At 50.1% G+C, this 17,994-nt stretch overlaps 1 protein-coding gene across 22 annotated transcripts in view; it reads left to right on the top strand.

The window, feature by feature from the left end:
* The window catches only part of LOC102464061 (uncharacterized), a 252,426-nt gene that overhangs the window by 222,133 nt on the left and 12,299 nt on the right, over nt 1-17,994 (top strand). For 17 of the 22 annotated variants that reach the window (XM_089778116.1, XM_089778103.1, XM_089778127.1 and 14 more), the window contains 4 exons: nt 633-671; nt 2,893-3,093; nt 7,062-7,130; nt 8,006-8,176. In XM_089778116.1, the coding sequence (XP_089634242.1) occupies nt 633-671; nt 2,893-3,093; nt 7,062-7,130; nt 8,006-8,176 (480 nt within the window). Of the gene's footprint in view, nt 1-632; nt 672-2,892; nt 3,094-7,061; nt 7,131-8,005; nt 8,177-15,535; nt 16,890-17,994 lie in introns of those variants that run through there. The other 5 variants (XM_089778121.1, XM_089778105.1, XR_016349502.1 and 2 more) reach the window with 4 other exon arrangements.

The following is a 17,994-nucleotide window of genomic DNA, read 5'->3' as shown; positions in this document are numbered from 1 at the left end:
GAGGAGTGAGGGAAGTCGGAGGAAGAGTGCTCTGTTTAGAAACAAGTGGGCTGTGTCTACATTGGCACCCCTTTCCGGAAAAGGGATGCTAATGTGACGAGTCGGAATTGCAAATCCGCGAGGGATTTAAATATCCCCCGCGGCATTTGCATTTACATGGCTGCCGCTTTTTTCCGGCTCGGGGTTATGCCGGAGAAAAGCGCCAGTCTAGACGTGATTTTCCGGAAAATAAACCCTTTTCCGGAAGATCTCTTATTCCTACTTTCAAGTAGGATGGACCTTTGGTCTGACCCCGTCTGGCCGTTCTTATGTTCTTAAGCCACATGACAAAGCCATTCATTCCTTACTGCTTGTTAACGAATGTCTTGTGAAGCAATCCTTGTTTTCTTCCCCATGGGGAGTTCTGACGTTTCATCAAAAAGCACAAAAGTTTTCAGGTTTTGACTAAAACCACTCTGGCCTTTTTCAAGCAAAGCAAAAACTTTTTGTCAACATCTTTGTGGAGCTGAAAACCTGATTTCGATGGAAAATCTTCGCCCAGCCTTAACCCTGCCTCTGACCTCACGATGCCTTTCCTTCTTTAGTCTTGGGTTTGCTTTATTCATGAATGGCTGTCTTTCCTATCTTTGCAGTTTGTGCAGGCAAGATGGAACGAACGTCCACAAGCAGCGGTAAGTTTATCGTTCATGTCACCTGAAAACCACACGTGGAGTTTTACAGTCAAATCAAAGACATGGGCCCAGAGCCACAAAAGGGCTTAGGTGTTGCAACTTCAAAGCACCTAGAAAATCACAATGCACAAAGCCTGAGTCAGATCCCTACACTCCCTCTACAACGATGTAGCGAGAGGAACCTTAAAACACAGTCCACAAAAGACATTAAGCTAGGTGGTGCTCTGCCAGAAATAGCCAATGGGAGGTGCCGATGAGAAAGGTGTGTCCTAAACCCTGTATAGGCAGTCCCCAACTTACGCGGATCCGACTTATGTCAGATCCGCACTTACGAACGGGGCTTTCTCGCCCCGGAGGTCGAGGTGGCGGATTGCTACCTGCGAGCTCCGGGGCGAGAAAGCCCCGTTCGTAAGCTGCTCCGGTGCCCCTGGTCTGCTGGAGACCATCTCCAGCAGACCAGGGGCACCGGGCGGGTTCCTGCGCTTCTGAGGCTTTGCCAGAGCAAAGCCTCAGAGGCACGGCACCCCGCTGCCGCTGCGGCTCTGCTCCCCATGTCCCTGGTCTGCTGGGGGGGGGGCGCAGCTAGTGTGCCCCCCCCCCAGCAGACCAGGCTTTTGTTTTGGACCCTGGGGCAGAGCAGCTGGGGCGCTGCCGATTGGTCCTGCAGCGCCGCTCTGGGCACTACTGGACCAACCCGGCAGCACCCCAGCTGCTCTGCCCCAGGTCCTGATTCAGCCGCTGCTGGTCAGTTTCAGGAGCGGCTGAATCAGGACGCCTGGGGCAGAGCAGATGGGGTGCTGCTGGGTTGGTCCAGTAGCACCGAGGAGCGGCGCTACTGGAGCAACCCAGCAGCACCCCAGCTGCTCTGCCCCAGGCGTCCCCAAGTCAGCTTCTGCTGAAACTGACCAGCGCTGACTACAGGAAGCCCAAGGCAGAGTTGCTCTGCCCCGGGCTTCCTGGAATCAGCTGCTGATCAGTTTCAGCAGCAGCTGACTTGGGGACGCCTGGGGTTCTTAAGTTGATTCTGTATGTAAGTCAGAACTGGCGGTCAGTTTCAGCAGCGGCTGAATCTGGACGCCAGTTCCGACTTACATACAGATTCAACTTAAGAACAAACCTACAGTCCCTATCTTGTACGTAACCCGGGGACTGCCTGTACCTCTCCCAGCAATCCACAGGGAGACGCCTGTCTCCGTGAGGCAAGAGGAGGCGGAGCCATATCCCAGACAGCTGTTAGCCTAGTGATTAGGGCACATACCCAGTGTCGTGGGAGAATGAAATTCGATATTATTGCAGTCAGCCATTTTGTGTCTCCAGCCACTGCTAACTAAAAACCAAATGCCATATAATGAAAAATAGTTTTTAAACTCTAAAACGCTACTCTTTTGCTCATCATACGCCTGTGAATGCATCCCAGAATCATGTTTGCTTTTTTTGCAACAGTCACTCTGTTGACTCATATTTAGCTTGTGGTCCACTATGACCCCTAGATCCCTTCCTGCAGTATCCTTCCTCGACAGTCGCTTCCCATTCTAGGTGCTCCCATAATGCAAATAAATAACGCCGATGAACACCACCTTTGCATTTTAAACCGGGGAGCCTGTCGCGACTGTTCTTGTTCCCGGGTGAGCATCCGGGTGCTCACATCTTCCCTGGGCCTTGTACAAAGAAGAAGCCACCTCCCGCCATTTTGTGTGATCAGCCCCCGAATGGTTCTGTCTACATTATATTTCAAAATAATAACTCCCGAAATCACTATTTCCAAATAAGCGTATCCCTCTTCATGAGCCAGAGTTATTATTTCCAAATAACAAGCCCTTTGTTTCGAACTAGGGTAGTGAGGAGGCTCATCTAGTTATTTCGAAATAGCGCCCCAGTATAGACGTGCCCAATGGTGCAAAAATTCCTCATGCATGCACCTCACAGAGTAGGCCTGGAACTGGGCCAAGCAGCTTTTCCGAACAGGAACATCTGTCCCTGCAGGGGCACATACCCACACACGGCTTTGCACTGTTCAACCCGCTTTGCTTCTAACACAGCTGCTAAGTTTGGGGGCCCACTGTAGATCCAGCTAATAACTGAAGCATCCCTGTGAACTGAAATAGTAGCCAGGAGTAGCCTCAGTAAATCTGTAGATCTGTATGTGGTTTGAAGCTAGGCTTCTCCTGCCATCACAGCACTGAGGTCTCCTCTCCACACTGTGCCAATGCTTTTCATTCAGGGAAAGCCTTTCCCTTGCTGATTAAATCTGAAGACCCCAGCGCTGACTCTCCAGCAGGTACGGGCCGGAATATCAACGAGAATTTTCAGTCGCCAGCGCCCGTAGCGAAGGCGGACAGAGCGCAGCAAGAATTACTTAGTGAAATACAGAACGTGACCCAGCCAGCAAGGCCTAGCATGGAATCAGCGCCATTTCTGACAGGTAATTTATGTTCCTCTGTGTGCATTTTAGCTTGGGCTACCCCTGAAGACAACCCCCTCCCCACCTCGCCCACAGCAGGCTGGGAATTGTACTGTAAAACCCCTGCCCAGTAGGGTTGGAACGAGGGCCGTGTCAAGAGCACTGTTGGCATAGGACGGGAAAGCCATGAATGGAAACCACTGAGCGCTGATTGTTGGAAAACAAACCTAGAACTAGCCGCAGTGAGGGTCCCACGTGCCGTGTTAGTGTGGCGGCGAGATGGAGAGACCTGGCCCGTCATGGACAAATGTTGTACAGGTTGGAACTCCCGAGTCCAGCAGCCTCAGGGCCCGAGGGGTCCCAAACAAGGGAGTTTGCCAGTCAGGTCTCCGGGGCTCCCCTCCTGGCCCATCATCTCCATCCATTGCCGCTGCTCCCAACCAGCCTGCCAGGCATTACTAACCCTGGCCACCAGTCCTGTGGGCTGCCTATCCCCTACAGGTCTCTGCTCCAGCTGCCAGCCCCCAAGCCGGGGCCTGCTCACAGCTGCTGGCCTGTGGGCTACCGATGGGGGTCCGTTGCTGGCCAGGACTCTCTGCAGGCTGCTGGCCTAGCAGACCAACTGCACCCAGCCCCTAGCAACCTCTCTGGCTAGGGCTTTCTGGTCCAGCAACATCCATGGTCCTGCCGGACCAGAGAGTCCCGAATGAGAGAGGTTCAGCCCGTGGTACTTTTACAGTCAGAGTGGCGAGGCAGGACGCTGAGCCCGCTGGGCATAACAGATGATTGTATCGGACCAGCTGAGCCATGGAAGGCACCCAGGGCAGGAGTTTTGGGGATGGGGAGGGGACAAAAGTCCAGCCCTGACAGCGTGTTGCTCCTTTCAACCAACCTGGAGAGCCAGATGTGGGAATTACTGGGTGATGTTTTCCAGGTTTCCTGTGTCATGAAGGTCCAATTAATTTATCTTAATTGCCCCTCTGACCAAGGATACCCCAGACTCTTTGTAGAAGGGGGGGGACGTCATGGCCAAAGTCTCCCCTCCCTCTCCATAGCCAGCTGATCTGCTAGTACACCAGCGTGCCCTCTCTTATAGCACCCTAGCAGCCCCTGGTGGCTGAAAGATGTAATTGCAGCACCTCCCAGGCAGGATCTATTATTCTATGGGGGGGGGGGGAAAGTCTGCAGGGACATGAATTCTGTGCTTGTGTTTCTTTTGTTAAAAAGAGGGGGAGCATGGCCCTCTGGCCTCCCGGGGTCCGGCACTGGTGCTTCTGGCTTTAAATCTATGGAATAAGGAAGCTCTGGATGGCAGATTTATACAAGGCTCGTAGAAAAAAGCGTTAAAATCTACCCTGTTCCCGACCCATTTGGTAGCTCACAGGTGTAAGGTCACTGATAGAATAGCTCGAGACACTAGCATTTGCTAATAATGTTATACGTTAAGTTGCCCTTTGGACGTTGGCGGCTAGTCAAAGTTCTTGGCTGCGCGGGCGTTCCAGGTGGGAGTAGAAGTTAAAGATGGCGTCTGGGATGTTCTTTCAAACAGCCATGTTTACTTACAAGGCATGTGCAAAGTCCTGTTTCTCTGAACACAGCAGGAGACAGCCCCTTTGCAGCATGCCCGGAACTCTGGGCCCAAAAAGCGTTTTCTTCTATCGTTATCTCAGGGTCACATGACTGTGCTTTCAGGCCATCTCAGCTCAGCTTTTTCTCCCTCTGCTGTGTTTCCCCTGTCCCTTGTCTCTCCGTGTGGGATGGCTCTGTCCCACCAACACAGATAGTATGTGGCGGTGCTGGTGCTGTGGCAGTCCCGGGATATTAGTTCTTTTATTGGACTACTGCTGGTGAGAGGGACACGCTTTTGAGTTACACACAGTTCTTCTTTGGGTCTCCCGCTAGTCCTGAGGAGAACCCTGTGCAGCTTGAAAGCTTGTCTCCCTCGCCAGCAGAAGTTGGTCCATTCCTAAGCACTCACTTTTATTTATTCCCAGGGGGTCCTCCCTGCAACCCCCCCCCCCCGAGGACCAATCCCAACTCCGCCCCTTCCCCGCAAAGCTCCACCCTCGCTCCGCCTCTTCCTGCCTTGCCACTGCGGGACAGCCGCCCAGATACCTCCCGAGGTGGCACAGAAAGGAACGCGGTTGGGCCGCATAGGAAGTGTAGCTGGGCCCGTACAGCGGCCGCAGCATAAAATCTGCCTCCGTGACGACACAGACTGAACCAAGCTCTCTGAATGTGGTTCAGACGCCTGCCCCTCTCACCAGACACGTGGGGAGTGGGGCCTAGGGCACCTCCTCGCTTTGTGACCCAATGCCACCGCATGGGCAGCCCAATATCACACGGGCCCTGTACCGTGCTGCAAAACGTGGGCCGTGACCCGCTTTGAGGTCCTGACCCCCGGTTTGAGAACCGCTGGGTTACATGAACGGAGAGAGCCGGAGGCAGGCTTGTGAGCCAACGCCAATCGCTGCAGTTAGGGACGAAATCGCCCAGACAGGCAGGCCCCCCTTGAAAACACAGCACTGTGGTTTAAACAAGGAAGGGGCTTGTCCGTGCTGCTTTGTACCATCTGCGAGAACTCCCCCAGGGACCGTCTACTTTCATACTGCCCAGACGGGAGGGATGCTCCATGGCGGCTGCGAATCCACCTCCCCAAGAGGCCGTAGCTCGGTGGACAGAAGAATTCTTCCATCGACCTACCGCTGTCTACCTCAGTGTAGCTCCTTCTCCCGGGGGTGGATTTTTCGCACCCCTGAAGGGCATCACTGTGCCGATTTAAGTTCCCTGGCAGCCCCAGGCCCCAGCAGCAGAAACATTCTGTCCAAGGGGCCCCTCGCCGTGGTATCTATGGGCAAAGTTCGATAAAGTGAGTCCTGGACCCATTTTAAAGGGTTCGTCGGGGCTAGCATTCGACTTGCTGAAGCTGACACGCAAGCCCCACTCCCCGGGTTCAGGTTTCCACCCATGGCCGTGGGATCCAGCTTTGGCTTTGGCCCCCTGGCCTAGGGTCATGTCGAAATTTGGGGTGTCAGAAGAGGGCTGCAGTGCAGTTGTAACCCACACACCTTGTGTGGTTCACTGTCCCATGAAGTGGTACCTAGACCACAGCAACCGCTAAGACCAAGAGACCTCGACAGCCTAGATTGAGAGCCAGCTGGCTTTTAGCTCAGAGGATAGAGGCTCCTATACTAAGCTTCAGAGGTCCCAGATTCAAATCCGCCTGGTGACGGTGACACAGTGACATTGGAGCACCCGGCGTGGACTCCAAAGACACATGAAAAAAAAGAGTCCCAACATCTAGAGACAGGTCCGTGTCCGACTGGGAGCTAAATCCAAACAGCCCCCAACGTGGTCTCTGGATCCAAGTTTTGCAGCCTTCCTGCTCTGTCCTCTAAGGTGCTGCCTACTCCGCGTTGGGGTCTTTACCATCCTTCGATGGCATCACCCAGCTGGCCTACATTGACTTCAAAGAAACATGTCGGCTCTCGGGAGTTTGCGATCAGCGACATGGGCCCAGTTATTGGATCACAGCGGTGTCCGTCTCCAACTGGCAGCCCCATTGGAGCGTGGGTTGCCAGGACCAGGGCACACGAATGGCTTTGCTAGGGGATGAGTTTGGATAAGCCCTCGAAATGCTACCGGGATTTGGCAATCAGGCAGCTATTACTGCTGGATGACTGTCGCGTCTGGCTTTTCAAACTTCTCAGATTTACAGAGCCTCGCTCTGACATTTATCTCCCTTCTCGCCCCAACCCCGCCGCTCGCTCCGCTTCCTCTAACATCTGACCTTTCTGGCGGAGTTGTTAAAAGCCATTAAGAATTTTATTGCTGCCGCTTTCCACCGCTCACCAGTTGTTTGGTGACATTTATCAAGAGCTTGTTATATGACGGAAAACCATGTAAGCCTGTAACGATCAATATTTAAATCCCGGCTAATTTATTTGCACGCCCTCATTAACTGTGATTTCCATTTGCTTTCGCTGCAGCTCCTGGTGATAAGCAGATAATGGATCAGCTCCAGCGAGAGCAGCAGCATGCCCATAGTCCATTAGAAGGTGAAATGCACTGAATTAAATGGCATTTAGGGAAGTCACTTTCAGGAGCACTCAAGGAGACGCACACACGGAGCCAGTTACACCAGCTAAATCTCTGTCTCTCTCCTACTGTGTGGAGACGGTGAACTTAGGCACTGGATTTTCCCCACTTCTTCAGATAACTAATTGCAACATGTTGCCGCCGGCAACAGTGTTCTCCAGCCCTGCCATGCCATGTCACGTGTCACAGATGGTGCTGGGGGCAGGGAGGGCCACGGAGGGTTAATCAGCAGTGGAAGGGTTAACCAGCACTTTTGGCGCTCAGACGCTAGTGCCTGGTGTGGTTTGCGAGATCCATGGTGGGAAAATGACCCCTAACTTTCCCGTCACTGGGAATCTGATTTTCTGCCGGGCTGAAGCCGGCTCGGATGCTCGCCACGGGTGAGAGCTCGTAGCTCCTGTCTGCAAAGAACCCTTCAGGCAGTGTCTGCTGAGGACAGAGCCACGGTAGGCGAGCGGGAGCCGCAGGGGGTGTTGCAGGTGGGGACGGTAGAACATTTGGGGGGTCCCTCATGCAGGCTCTGATGCAGGACCCTGCAGGGAGGGGAACCTTGCCCAGCGCTAACGATGTTAAATATCGAGTAAATGACTAATCACAGACTCGATACAATTTGTATACACGATTAGTCGATAAGGGGCTGCTGCCACTCTGCAGTTTAAATGTAGTAGGAGCCGGGTGCGCAGGATCTGGGCCTAGCTCCCCCAGAATCCCCACTGCAACGAACCGGGCTGTTTACACGCTCAGCTGCTGCGCGGCGGGAATAAGGGTGGCAACGTCTGGCCAGCCTCTTTCAGTCCCAGCGTCGATCACTGGGTGGGGATCTGTGTCGTTTCAGACCCGTGTCGGCTGCCTATGGACGAAGGCTCTTGCCTGCACTACACGCTGCTCTGGTATTACCACGGGGAAGCCGATGCCTGCAGGCCCTTCGTGTTCGGAGGCTGCGGAGGGAACAGCAATCGGTTTAAATCCAAACTCACCTGTGAGCGTCAGTGTAAAGTCACAACAGGTAGGGGGTCTTCTCCTCCTTTGCTTCTGCAGGAACACATGGGGGGAGACTGGCCCAGGGCCATTCTCATCCTTCCTGGAGCAAGGTCTGCAATGGCCTCCCCATCGGAGTAGCGGGGGGGCAAGAAACCCAAGTGGTCTGAAGTTGGAATTTGATTGGGTTCGCAGTGGGACCACAGGAGGTGCCTTCCAGTCCTGGGTGGGGCCACACCGGTTACTTCTCCTACCCCTTCATAGCACTGGTGAGTCCTACGTTAGCCTCCTACCCCTCTCTGCCTTCAAAGAGCTCCTACAAAGCCATATCTCCTGGTACTCCCTAGCAGGCCAGACTTACCACTCCCGACGTGGCAGGAAAAAGGGAGACTCAGAGCAGTAAAAATCCATCCAGGTTTTTGTCACCAGCAGCTCGATTCAGGGCTCCTGGTGCCCCAAACATGGCTAAAGTGTTTCCTTCCTGAGGAATCCATGTCTCTTTAAGAAGGTGAGGCCAGCCCCAGCCTCTGCGTCTGGAGTCCCGAAAACGGGACCTATTTCCCAGGCGCTGCCTGTCTGCACTCTGCTGGAACACACTGACCAGGCCGGCACTGGTGTTACCCATCCTGCTCCTGCCTCCGACTGGCTACGTGGGAGGACCCTGTGTTTTATAAGGCCTCAGACTCCTCCCATTCCCAGCATGCTTTGCTGAAAGGGACCCGTAGCATTCCCCAGCTCTCAGAGAAGGAAGCCTGCTGGATCGTACTCCAGTTCCAATCTGAAGTGGCCACCAGCTTTTCACAGTCCCCTTCCTGATAAATCCAGTTCCTGAAGGAACTATTTGATCTGAGGAAGTGGGTCTGGCCCACGGAAGCTCATCACCTAATAAACCATCTTGTTAGTCTTTAAAGTGCTGCACAGTCCTGTTTTTTGAAGGAGCTGGGTTGCCTTTTTCCCTTCCACGTCTGGGACAGGCAGCTCATCCAAGCCCATCAGGACTGACGAGGTGACATCGTCATGCAAGATTCATGTTTCTGTGCATGGCATTGGCCACATGGCTGCTTCTAGGCTGTAAGTTATTAGAAGCAAGGAGTAGGTTGGTTGGGTTGGGGGTTTTTTAAGTTTTTTTGTTTTTTGGTTTGGTTTGGTTTGGTTTTTTTGTTTAGAACACTGCAAGCCATATCTAGGCAGGAGCCATCTTGAAAGTAGCTTTCAAATACCTAAAAGGGTTTCAGGGTGTTACAAGGAGAAGGAAGAAAAATTGTTCTCCTTAATCTCTGAGGACAGGACAAGAAGCAATGGGCTTAAACTGCAGCAAGGGAGGGTTAGGTTAGACATTAGGAAAAACTTCACAACTGTCAGGATGGTGAAACACTGGAATAAGTTGCCTAGGGAGGTTGTGGAATCTCCAACACTGGAGATATTTAAAAGCAGATTAGATAGACACCTTTCAGGGATGATCTAGATGGTGCTTGATCCTGCCATGAGGCAGGGGACTGGACTTGATGACCTCTCAAGGTCCCTTCCACTTCTAGTGTTCTGTGATTCTTTGATCTATGATCAGCTGCTTTTGCGGAAAAACTTTCCAGCTGTCTACACTGGCCGCTTGAATTTCCGCAAGAACACTGACGAGCTCATGTAAGATTGTCAGTGTTCTTGCAGAAATGCTATGCTGCTCCCGTTCGGGCAAAAGCCCTCTTGCACAAATGCTTTTGCACAAGAGGGCCAGTGTAGACAACGCGGTATTGTTTTGCGCAAAAAAGCCCCGATGGCGAAAATGGCGATCGGGGCTTCCTTGCGCAAAACCGCGTCTAGATTGGCATGGATGCTTTTCCGCAAAAAGTGCTTTTGCGGAAAAGCGTCCTGCCAATCTAGACACTCTTTTCCGCAAATGCTTTTAACGGAAAAACTTTTACGTTAAAAGCATTTGCGGAAAATCATGCCAGTCTAGACGTAGCCCTGTTATATTTCTGACACCTGAACACAGTCATGGAAGAGACACCTCAAATGTATATGGCCCTTACCTTAGCTTTCAAGGTTGTAGGCCTCCCTAGAGCATAGAACGTGCTGAACATCATCCCAACGGCACATCAATCTGGCGCTCTGCTGATTAGCAGAACGCCCACAGGCGGCAGCATGCATTTCTATTGGTGGTGCACATCCACATATGCCTTGGTGCACATGACAACATTTATTCCACTCACAGATGGAAAAAAAATAATGGGAACATTGCCTGGCAGCATATCAAATCTGGAACAACGCTGGTGAGGAAGGCAAACAATGCACAATGCACAGCATCTCAGCTACTTTTTCAAAGCCAGACTTGCTTGGTAATGGAGGTGTAGCCGTGTTAGTCTGGTCTTGCTGAAACAAAAGACAGGACTATGCAGCACTTTAAAGACTAACAAGATGGTTTATTAGGTGATGAGCTTTCGAAAACTCATCACCTAATAAACCATCTTGTTAGTCTTTAAAGTGCTGCATAGTCCTGTCCTTTGTTTCAGACTTGCTTGGGTAATTGAGTTTCCATCAATGGCATCATGGGACACACAGTCCTTCAATTATCAACTGCATCCAGAGACCTCCCACGTGGTGGTGAATTGCTTTGTACCCCGTGGGTCTCCCAGTTGCTGATTAGTGCCAATTAGTGGGTTCTGCTGTACAGCATCTGCCTCCCTGGGGTGAAATCCTAGCTCCAACTAAGCCGAAGGCAAACGTCTCACAAGTTTGGGACTTCACCCTTGGTATTTTAGAACCCAGCTCTGTTCTCTCGTGCCGGGTCCCACGTTCCTGGTTTGACGTGCAGGGTTTTATCACGGTGCTGTGTTATTAAAGAAGGTTTGGGGTTTGGCATGCACGGGCCTTGGCAAACAAGTTGTTTAACTTTTTATTAAAGATACAGAAACAAAGGGGAGACAGTTCAAGCATCGGAAATGACAAGTCTGAAGTTAGGCTTTCATTGTTCCCTTGCCTTCTGCTGGAGAGACTTTTCGAAGGAAACCCCCCTTGCCCAACAGTCTCTAGGGTGCTAGGAAAGATGGTGCTACCTGCCCTGTTGGGGGAAAGAGAAGAAGTCAGTTGAGATGCCCAATCCCATGTCATCTCAGTGGGATGCCGCTGGTGCTGTCAGGAGCGGTTACGCCATCTGGGTCCCTCTCTCTGGCCTGCTCTGGTCAGGACATCTTGTAGGATCAGGAAGATGAAGGCTTGAGGTCCCAGGTCCAGTAGCCTCCGTCTGCTCTTTCTATCTCCTCTCTCCTCAGATCTTTCTGAAGGACCCACAAAGGGAATGGTGGGTGGAGCAACCCCCCTCCCCCCCAATTACACCTAAGATCCAGCACCTCCATCTTGGTTCATAAACTTCCGATCTGTTTTCAATAAGCGTATTTTCAACAGTCCTTGGATTATATAGATGTGGCCATTTTGCTAATCCATGTCCTTTGACCTCTCTGTAAACTTCTTTCCTGACACTAATTTGACCTGCTCTTGGAGATAAATTCCTAGGCAGGCAAAAATTACAGGCCTGTTGTCACACTTGGCCTTTCCGATCCCGGAAATCATCTGGTGCCAGGCTCCCCCATACCTTGGGAGTATGAGCCTACGGTGAAAAACCTCCTCTTTAGCATCAGCCCAACTATCAATGACAGCTCTCCGTACCATCTGCTGCCACGGTGGGACCCTTAAGGCTCTGGTACCCAGCTTGTCCCTTCATCCATCTTAGTTCCTTGCTGGTAATTACAAATACTACTTGCACTCTGGGGCCACTTCACATCAACAGCAGAGATCAAACTCAGCATAAGCCCCTGTCCTTGACCCAAAGGGGAATCTCCACTAGCATTCAGCAGTAAAGGGCTAATGACACACAGGCGAGCTGCTCTGATTGCCCCCAGCAGATGGCAGTGGCGCACACATGCATGCCTCGTGTTTGCTACGTTACTCCCCTTTTTTAGAACAGCGCTGCTTCACGTCAGCTGATCCTGATCTGTCCGTCTGTGACCTCACAGTTCTCACCCGTGGAAACAGTGGCGATGTCTCAAGCACAGGACCACCAGGAGAATGTATCCGGCAGTCGGAGGAGGTTGATCCCAGCAGGGAATGGAACTATGTTTTACAACAGACACAGAGGTCTTGGTAGTGGGGAAGGCCCCATCAACTGGAACGGCTGGCGTCCAGCTGTGGCGTGCGGCCTCCCGCTGTTAAAGGCCACATCGCTGGCTCTGAAAGACGCGGGAAGGTTCCCAGTTTCAATCTGCGAACTTTGTACGTTGGCGGCACTTTGTGAAGAGTCGCTTCCACTCTTGCACCGGCAGCGTGCTCCATCGCCCCTGTTTGTAATGACCCTGAACCCTTTTAAGCAGCTTGATTGCGTGTGGTTGGAGTCCCTTTCATCTTCCTTGCCAGAAAGCAGACGCGGTGAATGACGACAGCACGAGTTTCCTCGCTTTGAGCCCACCACGGACGTAGGTGACAGTGTTCCCTTGCGAACACAATCTGCCCCTTAACAATTCCATCCCGTGGAGACAAGATGTTCTGATCATTGTGAAGCACACAGACGGAAACTGGAGTTAGAAGCAGCCTTTGTAGTGCGAGCTCCACGCTTAATGCTTGAAACTGACAAAAAGCCTTTCTCAGGGCTTTTTGATCTGTGGAAGTGGGTCTGGCCCACGAAAGCTCATCACCTATTAAACCATCTTGTTAGTCTTTAAAGCGCTACATAGTTTGTCCTTTTGTTTTAGGAAGATCAGACTAACACGGCTGCCTCTCTATTACTATTTCTCAGGGCTGGCTTTCACAGGAGCCCTGGGGTCAATGCCCTTTAACCCCTCAGGTTTTCCTTTGGCCTCTTCGTTTTCTTCTGCCTCAGTGTTAGGGGAGGGGAATCTCAGGCCCAGAGGCCAGATGCAGCCTCCAACTTGCCTGGATCCAGCCCCGGAGGCTTGGGGCTCCCCCCAACATTGGGGAGCCCACGCTGATGAGGGGGGGGGTTGTTTCTCACTTGTGTGCAGCGACTGGCTGACTGATTTTTCCGTGGGTCAGTGGCCTCTAACCCAAAAAAGGGTTCCCACCCCCGCTCTATCTATCAGCTGTTTGTCGGCACAGCGCGGCAGTCTATACGGGGATCTGCCGACGCCAGAACCCTTTGTCGGCAGATCCTTTATGCCCCGACAAACAGCTGATCGGCACAGTGCAGCGGCCATTTTGATTTAAATGAAGCGGCGATTATTTAAATCGCCTCTTCATTTCCCTTTGTCGTCCTGCCTCATCTACATGGCTCCGTCGATGGAGCCATGTAGTCTAGACACACCCCTTGTGCTCAGGGGCTCTCCTGGCAAACATTGCTCTTGGAAGCACAGCTGGACTTCCGTTGCCTGAGGTAAAGTCCGAGAGTTAGATACACAGGGGAGCCCCTCTTCGGGGTCAGGAGGGGCCTGTCGCTTTGCAGAGACATTCCAGAGGAAACTGGACGCTGCCGTTCCGCCGCGGCTGCTGTCGACAATACCACCACCGTTATCTGCTGCTGATCGGTGGGTAAAATGAACTAACCTAGAGGGACACTTGTGTGCTCCTCTGCTGAGGTTCACACCGCTCAGTCAGCCTGTGAGTTGCAGTCCAGACACATTCACTGTCCACAGTCAATCTTAAACATTTCTGGTGGTGTTCATTAGATTTAACAATAGAGGCATTTTGGGGGGGAGGGGTTATATTCACCTCAGAGTCTGGGTCTCACTGTCTGATTTAAGCTCAGCTTAGAGCTCCAGGCAACACTGGGGGAATTGGGGAGTAATTAGTTCGAATTACTCTGGGTAATTACTTTGAATGACTCTGGGGAGTCGTTATTTTGAAATAGCAGCACTGGAGCGCCCACACTGCCGCTATTTCGAAAGAACTATTTCGGAATCAGCATTATTCTCCAAGGAAAGGAGTACAGACTGGTTCTTTGAGGGGGTCAACAAGCATGTGGACTAGGGGGATCCAGTGGATAGAGTATACTTAGATTTTCAGAAAGCCTTTGACAAGGTCCCTCACTAAAGGCTCTTAAGTAAAGTAAATTGTCGTGGGATAAAGGGAAGGACCACTCATGGACTGGTAACTGGTTAAAAGACAGGAAACAAAGGGTAGGAACAAATGGTAAGTTTTCCGAGTGGAGAGAGATAATTAGTGGGGTCTTCCAAGGGTCTGTCCTGGGACCCATCCTATTCAACTTATTTATAAATGATCTAGAAAAAGGGGTAAACAATGAGGTGGCAAATTTTGCAGCTGATACCAAACAGCTCAAGATAGTTCAGACTAAAGCAGACTGTGAAGAGCTTCAAATGGATCTCACCAAACTTGATGAGTGGGCAATAAAATGGCAAATGAATTTTAATGTTGATAAATGTAAAGTAATGCACATTGGAAAACATAATCCCAACTATACATACAAAATGATGGGGAGTAATTTAGCTTTAACTGCTCAAAAGAGAGATCTTGGACTCATTGTGGAAAGATCCCTGAAAACATCCTGTCAGTGTGCAGTGTCAGTCAAAAAAGCAAACAGAATATTAGGAATCATTAAAAAAGGGATAGAGAATCGGACTGAGAATACCTTATTGTCTCTATATAAATCCCTGGTACTCCCACATCTTGAATACTGCGTACAGGTTGAGAAAAGGGCAACAAAAATGATGAGGGGTTTGGAACAGGTCCCATATGAAGAGAGATTAAAAAGCCTGGGACTTTTCATCTTAGAAAAGAGGAGACTAAGGGGGATATGACAGAGGTCTATAAAATCATGACAGGTATGGAGAAAGTGAATAAGGAAAAGTTATTTACCTGTTCCCATAACATAGGAACTGGGGGCCACAAGTGAAATTAGGAGGTAGCAGGTTTAAAACAAACAAAAGGAAGGTTTTTTTTCACACAGCGCACAGCCAACTTGTGGAACTCCTTGCCAGAGGATGTGGTGAAGCCCAAAACTTTAAGTTTCAAAAAAAAGCTAGATAAACTCATGGAGGTTAGGTCCCTCAGTGGCTAATAGCCAGGATGGGTAGGAATGGTGGCCATAGCCTCTGTTTGTTAGAGGCTGGAAATGGGTGATGGGAAAAGGATCCCTTGATGATTCCCTCTTCTGTTCACTCCCTCTGGGGCACCTGGCACTGGCCACTGTCGGCAGACAGGACACTGGGCTAGATGGACCTTTGGTCTGATCCAGTCTGGCCGTTCTGATGTACAGCTTTCGAAATAAGCGGCCCATTATTTCGAAGTAAAGGGTCATTACTTCGACCTACGGAGGGTTATTTTGAAATAAAGCCCTAGTGTAGACCAAGGGTGTCCTAAGAACCTCCAGGAGGAGCAGAACGTCCAGCCAAGCGAACCCATTTCTTTTCTCTTTCCTTTCTCGCCCCAGGAAGGCAACTGGCTGCGGACCCATTACATAAATGAGAAGGGAACTGCAGGAGGTGAACCCGGGACAGCTCAGAGGCTGGAAATACAGCAGGACAAACCCTTCAACGCAAAGAGGCTGTAGCTGTTACTTCTGCAGACAAGGCGAGAGCTCTCGGTATGGATATGTCATCCATCCCACTGAGAAGAGGATGTCTTTGATTTGGCTGCAAAAGCTGAAGTGTTCGGCGGCTCTTGACAGTTCCACTCTCACCCAATAGACACCTAAATGTTATTTGATTTTTTTAAATATTACTGTAGGTTAACCCCACTTTTGCATAATTCCACTCACCAGGTGATGGGCCAGGAAGATGTAATAGTTTTTCCAGGACTATCTGTTTGGTAAGGAAGGACCAGTCAGTTTTGCCTGCGGCTGGTACGTTTTTGTGAAGATTTTGCAAGCTTGTATTAAATCACCAGTAGGGATGGATGGAACCAGTTTGGGAAAACTTAGATCATCATTCAAAGCAGCCTTCAGCCCTCGCTAACTCTAGCTTGGTCGCTGTTTTGACATGTCTCTCCGCTTCCTGGTTTCCTCCAAGATCAGAAGCAAGAGAGGAGCCCAGGCCTCGGAGGCTGAAATTCCTTGAGTGCTAATCCCAGCTCTGCCACCGAACTCTCTCTTTGGCCTTGGATACATCACTAATCCTATCTTTGCTTCAGCTTCCCACTCATAATGCAGGGATGTTAGTTCATCTCATGGAAGAGGAAATATCAAGGGCTACTAAAATATCACAAGAAAAGCTGGTCTCAAGTTGGGCCATACCACGTCATTCTGGAAATCGTTGCCTTGTCCTGTGCGATTTCGAACTCAGTTTCTAGACCTACATGTTTCAGCTACATGAGGAGGGCAGCTCTACCTGTTACTAGTGTAGATGCCAGCGGCTGAGATCAAGCAGCTGCAGGGATAGACGGGGAAAGATGCCCGTGTCTTGGATTGAAGTTGGGCCGTACCCTGGCTGAAAGGTCCCCTGGAGATGAGAATCCTTTGAACCAGATTCCGTAAGAAAAGAGAAACCCGTTATCGAAGGAGTCACTTTGTCATCAGGGTGACCCAGTGTGGGATGCATCTGAATCCCATAAGGTACCAGAGACTCTTAGCTTTTCTCAGATCTTTAAACCTTTCATTGCCAGTGAGCAAATGAAGAAGGAAATCATGAACTTAGAGTTGGTTAGGAAATATTAACTCTTTCCCAGATATACGGTAGCTAAAAATCACACTTACTGAAAGAAGTTTGGTTAACAAAGGCAACTCCTGAATTGTCAAATTTTTTTGCTTCATATAACCATCCTGGTCTCTAAATTATGGTCTTTCATGCTAAATTATGGTCTTTCATTCCCTTGACTTGGTCCTGTATGGGAGAGGCAACCTGATCTAGTAGTGCAAGCACAGAGTTTCTCGGCAGTGTCTGCCACTGACTAGCCTCCATGGACTTTGGCAAGTCACTTAACCTTTCTTGGTCATTGTTATGATACTCGTTCATTGATTGTACAGGAAGGTTGTGTGGTTTTATTTCATTTTTAGTATTGTGGCCAAAACCAGCCACCAGCAGAGATTAAATAGAAGCAAAACTAAATGTGCAAATGCCCACGACTTTAAGCAGAGGAGTTTCTTTTTGTCCAGACAACACCCTCTTGCTACTGGTTCATCAAATAATGGTGCTCATCTCCTGCATGACAGAAAATCTTAGTTTTTATTAAACAATTGAAAAGGATAGCTTGTCTTTGTGAATTTTACTGTGAAAGCTCCCCACGTTTATTTTTCAAAGACAACCTTGTTTGGAGGAGTGCTTTAATAAGGGTTATGGAGAGGAAATAGAAAAATATCTACTAAGCTCACATCTCAAAACCAGAGATGTTGGCATTGGGAAAAAAATGCAGAGAAGGGCAACTTTAAAATGATTAGGGTTATGAAACAGCTTCCATGTGAGGAGGGATTTAAAAGACGGGGACTTTTCAACTTGGAAAAGAGACGACTAAGGGGAAAGGTGATAGAGGTCTATAAATGATGATTGATGTGGAGAAAGTGTTATGTACTCCTTCACATGGCACCAAAACTGGAGGTCACCCAATGAAGTTAATAGGCAGCAGGTTTAAAACAAACAAAAGGCACTAGTTCTTCACATAACACTCAGTCAACCTGTGGAACTCCTTGCCAGGGGATGTTGTGAAGGCAAAAGCTATTACAAGGGCCAAAAAATGAACTAGATAAATTCCTGGAGGAACATCCGTTGTAAGTGCTTAGTTAAGATGATACTTATGCCTAAGGGAGAGTTTCTCCTGTCTCCTCAGGAGCCGATAGCTATGTTGATGGGAGAAGTTCTCTGGTTGATATAGTGCTGTCTAGACCAGGGGTTAGTTCAGTATAAATACATCATTCAAAGGGGTGGATTTTGTCAGTGACATTATTATCTATCTATGTAT

The sequence above is a fragment of the Pelodiscus sinensis genome, chromosome 1 (genome assembly GCF_052426305.1).
Source record: "Pelodiscus sinensis isolate ZL-2025 chromosome 1, ASM5242630v1, whole genome shotgun sequence".
Taxonomy (NCBI): domain Eukaryota; kingdom Metazoa; phylum Chordata; order Testudines; family Trionychidae; genus Pelodiscus; species Pelodiscus sinensis.
The sequence above is the reverse complement of the archived record's forward strand: the minus strand, read 5'-3'. Positions and strand labels throughout refer to the sequence as shown.